Genomic DNA, 6,111 nt, shown 5'->3' on the forward strand with positions numbered 1-6,111 from the left:
TAGGATGACATTTTCTAAGAAAATTGAAGAGAAAAGATACAAGCTAATCAACAAATTAGAAACAGATAAACAAAAACAATTTCTCATGATCTGACAAAATTAAACTTAAAGTACCATCAATGTTCTTGATAGTGTTTAGATTTGATAAGAGAGACAAATATTGAAGTTGGAATGACACTGATTTTATACTTTGTGTACATTTTTGTTGGCACAGATGCATTTTCTGTGTGATCACTGTCACAATAGAAAGGACTTCCTAATTGAACAGAAGAAGGAAAAGCATCCAATGATGACAACTCAGGCAAGTAGTGACATGAAAAACCATCAATGAACAAGCAAAAGAGGGAGACATGTCGGAGAGGTCTGTGCCAATATCTGGCAATATGCTAAAAATTAATGGACTAAACGGTTGCACAAAAACCTGCAACCTCCATGAAAAGTCATAATTTACATTCAGTCTGCCCCTTCCAGTTCATTTTTATAGAAAGCATTTCACCTTTTTTTTATCTACATTTAGAAGTTAAAATTAACCGTTAATCATCAGTTGCTTTTCATAAAAATTCAAAATTTCCATGACTCTGTTCAAAAGGGTAATAGTAATTTTAAGTTTCAAATTCTGGGTCAAGGAAAAAGACAATGCGTTTTATCATTTGCGTCACTAGTCAGAACTATGGTACAATTGGCTGAGAGAAGCAAAAGTATGGTCAAATGGGAAACTTTCTTATGTGATTTATTTAATGAAAAAAAAAATATAACGTATAAAAAATTGTTATAACAGTCTAAGTACAAAAATATACATGTTCACCGTGTTTTATTGAGCTTTTCCTTCCTGAACTGGCACCAGTTCATTGAATGAAATGATACAAGTTTGTTTTTAATGCTAGTAGTAACATCTTATTAAAAAGGTTATATTATAAGCTGAAGCGCGTGAGATAGACTGTTTTTAGGAGTTTCTGATTAATTAGTTAAAGTTTTGAAAAAATATTAATAGCTATGGTCAAACAATAAATACAAAATTAAATCAGGGGTTATTAAGGGTTAAGGTGGTGGAAGCTTCATATGCTTTTTCCAAAACTTGATCACTTCTTGCTAAATGGAAACACTAACAGTAGTAATAATAATTTTTTAAGACTGAGATTAGAATATTGGAATATATCATTACAAATATAAAGCAATGGTCAGTTGGTGAGAGGGGAATTTGATTTTGGTTGTTGCTTTAGGAGGGTTATGCTTTTTTCCACATTCTGTATTTGTTGGGCCAAGAAATCTCCCTGCATTTTCTGCATTGCATAACGTTACTGACAAGGTGTGTCTGTCACCCCTGAACTTGCTCATTGTCCTTTCCTGCATTTCCCCCACTCCCTAGAGAGAACACTAGGAAAGTGTTCATCTTGTTTTCCACACCATTGGCATTTATTATCTTGCATGTGTTTGTCTCTGAAAAAAAAGTTCTGGTTTTCTGCTAACTGGTGTAGTTTGTTACTTTGCTAGAGCCTTTTTTTTTATTTCTTTTGGTTGTGAAATTTTTCCAGCAGTACCATGGCAGGAGTTGCACCACCACCCAAACCAGAAGAGCTTCAGCCACACCCTGTGAAAGATCAACTTCCAAATGTTTCGTACTGCATCACTAGTCCTCCTCCTTGGCGTGAGTTCACTGCTTCTTTGACCCCTTTTGTTTTATTTTGTAAAAACTTGATCTTTTTTTTTCTTCATTTTTTATGGGTGGACATTGCTAATGAGATCGATGGTGAGGCTTTTTATTTTATTATTTTGGAAGAACACTTTTTAAAACCTTTTTGTCTCTTGGGGTATGGAGCAGTAAAACCAACTAGTTTTTGTTTGCGTTCATTGTCATTGTGATGATTAATTTTGATGTTAATGAAGCGGAGGCGATTCTCCTTGGTTTTCAACATTATCTGGTGATGCTTGGCACAACTGTTCTAATACCAACCTCTCTAGTATCTCAGATGGGAGGAGGAAACGTAAGTCTTGACAAGAAAGAAAGAAAAAAAAAGTAAAAAGTAAATGGTTTTGAATGATGTTGTGTGGTTGCTAAGTCTAACTAAGTTCTCAATTCTGCTTCAACAGGAAGAAAAAGCAAAAATGATCCAGACTCTGCTGTTTGTAGCTGGCGTGAACACATTGTTCCAAACACTGTTTGGGACTCGTCTACCTGTAGTTATTGGAGGATCCTACACCTTTGTGCCTACTACCATTTCAATAATTTTGGCTAGTCGCTACAGTGACATTCTGAATCCTCAGGAGGTTGGTTCAGTACACTGTTATGCCCTTTTTGCTATGTCATCATTATCCTTGTTTATCTGATTAGTGATAAATATGCAGAGATTTGAGAGGATAATGCGTGGGACGCAGGGCGCGCTTATCGTTGCTTCGACCCTCCAAATTGTTGTTGGATTCAGTGGACTTTGGCGCAATGTAGTGAGGTTGGTTCCTGTCTAGATCCTTGAATTGTTTTTCCTTCCATCTTGTAGTCACATATATTGAACTTTTTGAGATTATCCATGCAATACTTATACTTTCAGATGTTTAAAGATGTTTCTATTTTTCTTGTTTGGACCACAGCTAGCTCTAATTCTTTTAGAAATGTACTAATCCCTCCTTCTTTTGATAACTCCCAGTTAGTGATCATGATTAATTCTAATTACACCGATAGATACGATTTTTACCATTCTGCAAGTTATTTTTCTGCAAATAATTTTGGTGAGTAATTTGTTTTGCTTTTATAGGTTCTTAAGCCCTCTCTCTGCAGTTCCCCTGGTTGCTCTGTCAGGCTTTGGACTTTATGAGTTGGGCTTTCCTGTGGTACTGATATTTGCAACAAGAACTATTTCTTATTTCTTTCCTTCATCTATGAATCTATGAATTATATAACTGGTATGATTTACACTTTCTTGATTATTTCTTCTTGAATTGTAGCTTGCAAAATGTGTGGAGATTGGGCTGCCAGAAATTGTAATCTTACTAGTATTTTCACAGGTGATCTATAATTGTCATGATGTTAAATTACCTTGCATCATTTGGAACATATTTAAAAATAACCCTGAGTACTTAACACACCAAAGATGAAATTATGTTACTTCTTGCTCTACTTTATTTTCTCTAATTTAAATGCTATATTCTAAAGTAGTGGTGTTCCTTTGTCCAGTACATTCCTCATGTGATGAAAGGACAAAAGCATATCTGTGATCGATTTGCAGTTATATTCTCAGTAGCAATTGTGTGGATTTATGCTCATCTTCTAACTGTGGGTGGAGCATATAAACATGCACCACAGGAAACTCAGGATACTTGCAGAACTGATCGTGCTGGCATTATAAGTGGTGCACCTTGGTAAGGGTCTTGTGATTTTTAATAACAGAAACAGCTTCTTCTTCATTTAGCTGTATATTTTGGAGGACTCACTTGATTGATAAAGCTTGAAACTTGTTTTAAGGTTTTGTTATTTGGGTAAATGTGAAGGAAAAATGGATTCAATTTGGTTAACTCACAAGTTTTGTTGCTGATAAAATCTAAAATTCAGGATTAAAATCCCATATCCATTCCAATGGGGAGCTCCTACATTTGCTGCTGGGGAAGCTTTTGCTACGATGGCTGCTTCATTTGTTGCACTAATAGAGGTTCGTTTATTTTTATGCATGTGAACTACATTTGTTGCTGTTGAACAAGTGCAGTGGAATTCTTAAACTTTGACCCTTCTCCAGAAGGCTGTAGTTTTGATTTGATTAGCCTACTTTACTGCAATTATTTTGTATGCAAATCTGTTGCACTTGACTCATTAATCTGATAATATTCAGAGAACTTAAGTTGAGACAGGAATGCCTTCACATTTTCTCAATAATCTACTTATATTTTTTCTTATTGCAATTAACAAATGAATGACTTCTAGACTGTAACATTTTAAAAACATAAGTAGATATTCAAAGATATTAGGAGCTTCACTTCAAGAAATTTGTTATCAGTTCATCCAAATTGGCATAGGCAAAAATACAAAGAAAAGTAATGTAATCATGCTATGCAATTTGTTGCGTACTTACATCATGATTGTTGGTTTCTCATACCTTTCGATTTTCTGCAGTCAACCGGTGCTTTTATTGCTGTTTCAAGGTATGCAAGTGCAACTCCATTGCCACCTTCAGTTCTTAGCCGTGGTGTTGGTTGGCAGGTAAACACGGTTTATCAATTGCAAATTTTCCCCCGGCCTAATTTGTTAGCTTCTCTTTATGTAATACATAAATTATAAAATCTTGTTTTAAAATGAATGTCAGCATGTATCATGATCATGACTTTTTGGTTTTCTGTTTGCTCTAGATTTTTACTGTACCTTTTTTCTTATTGTTTGTCCATCATCACTAGTTGCTACTTCTTATGAATTAGGGGGTGGGAATTTTATTATCTGGCATCTTTGGAACAGGGAATGGATCATCAGTTTCTGTGTAAGATTCTTATTCAAACTTACATGTGCTGGAGGTATCATTTTCACAGTAGGAATATATATTATACCTGAATCCTTATAAGAATCATTCTTGGCTTTTTCCCAGAGAAAATGCTGGACTCTTAGCTTTGACAAGAGTTGGTAGCCGAAGGGTTGTTCAAATATCAGCTGGATTCATGATCTTTTTCTCCATACTTGGTTAGTTAGACTTGCAATTTCGATGTTTTTTCTCCCTGATAAACCAATATAAGTAAGTACTATATGTATTTGTGAGTGTACAGGAAAATTTGGAGCTGTGTTTGCTTCAATCCCAGCACCAATAGTTGCAGCTTTATATTGCCTTTTCTTTTCCTATGTGGGTATGTATGATCAACTCATGAATCTGGTTTTTCTGTCATACCTTCATTAAGTCCTTGTTATTATCATCATCATCAAATTTTTTTCCTTCAACCCAGGTTCTGCAGGCCTCAGTTTCCTTCAGTTTTGCAATTTAAACAGCTTCAGAACTAAATTCATCTTGGGATTCTCTATTTTCATGGGCCTCTCTATACCACAATACTTCAATGAGTACACAGCATTTAGAGACTATGGTCCAGTGCACACCCATGCCAGATGGGTATTCAGCTTTTCTCATTCACTCTCATTTTTCACTGCTGAGTTTGCGTTGTTATTCAAACTTCATAGTACTTACCAATTTAAAGTTATCTTCTTTTGGCAGTTCAACGACATGATCAATGTCCCATTTTCATCAAAAGCATTTGTTGCTGGTTCATTGGCACTGTTCTTGGATGCCACATTGCACAACAAAGACAATCAAACTCGTAAAGACAGAGGCATGCATTGGTGGGACAGATTCAGCTCGTTCAAGACAGATACAAGGAGTGAAGAGTTTTATTCACTTCCTTTCAATCTAAACAAGTTCTTCCCCTCTGTGTGATTGGATTGGATCATGCTGCCAGAAAGTTATATGAAGTAAAAAATTGTGCACCCTTCAATGGCTCATTGTAGGTACTGCATGGTAACTAAAACGAATTTAGAAGTCTTCAATGAGTACACAGCATTTATAAGCAGTGTAGCAGCAACATGAACAACTTTTTAACCCAGGCTTCTTTCTTGCGAAGCTAATAGTTAATTCTATCATTAAAAATTAGTGTTTTTTTCTTTCGTTGGGTGGAAGAAAGTTTTTCAGATAGTACTTCATTTTTATAGAAAAATTAAAATGTTTTATAGTTAAATATATTGTTTGGATATGTAACTTTAAAACATATTGTTTGAAATTGTAGACTTTTAAAATTTTATCCCAAGTATAAGAGTTTGAAATCATTGACGCTTTTAAACATTAAAATTTCTAATTTTTAATCTTATAAAATGAGTAAATTCTAACTTTGATGACTATAAACTTTTTTAGTTTTAATCTTTCCAAACGATTATGTATAATCTTTCTAAAATTTTGAATTATTATTTTTCTCTAAAATTCATGTTAAGTAGATAATAATAATAGTAGAAAGCAAGAATAAATTTAAACCTTTTCGAAACATTAAAGTTATTTCTAGAAATTAAAATAAAAAACTTATTAAATTTGCAGAAATTAAAAACGTACTTGGAAAAAAAATAAAACAAATTAGATTTGGCCTGTTACAATTGGGCACGACTTCTTT

The 6,111-nt window shown here is 34.2% G+C and overlaps 1 protein-coding gene across 2 annotated transcripts; it reads left to right on the forward strand.

Moving 5' to 3' along the window:
• Window positions 1–1,154: 1,154 nt before the first annotated feature.
• LOC124845989 (nucleobase-ascorbate transporter 7-like) lies at window positions 1,155–5,609 on the forward strand. 2 transcript variants are annotated; one of them, XM_047323197.2, is made up of 15 exons: window positions 1,155–1,306; window positions 1,536–1,645; window positions 1,885–1,982; window positions 2,089–2,265; window positions 2,344–2,444; window positions 2,748–2,823; window positions 2,938–2,997; window positions 3,167–3,351; window positions 3,542–3,638; window positions 4,097–4,183; window positions 4,396–4,454; window positions 4,560–4,651; window positions 4,735–4,812; window positions 4,909–5,069; window positions 5,172–5,609. In XM_047323197.2, the coding sequence occupies exons 2-15, from the start codon at window positions 1,540–1,542 to the stop codon at window positions 5,388–5,390; spliced, it is 1,596 nt and encodes a 531-aa protein (XP_047179153.2). In that variant the 5' UTR covers window positions 1,155–1,306; window positions 1,536–1,539; the 3' UTR covers window positions 5,391–5,609. The 2 variants fall into 2 exon arrangements, with proteins under 2 accessions (XP_047179153.2, XP_047179152.2); XM_047323196.2 differs by having other exon boundaries at window positions 1,162–1,306; window positions 1,533–1,645.
• Window positions 5,610–6,111: the final 502 nt, after the last annotated feature.

The sequence above is a fragment of the Vigna umbellata genome, chromosome 7 (assembly GCF_029865625.1).
Source record: "Vigna umbellata cultivar VRB3 chromosome 7, Vumbellata_1.0, whole genome shotgun sequence".
Taxonomy (NCBI): domain Eukaryota; kingdom Viridiplantae; phylum Streptophyta; class Magnoliopsida; order Fabales; family Fabaceae; genus Vigna; species Vigna umbellata.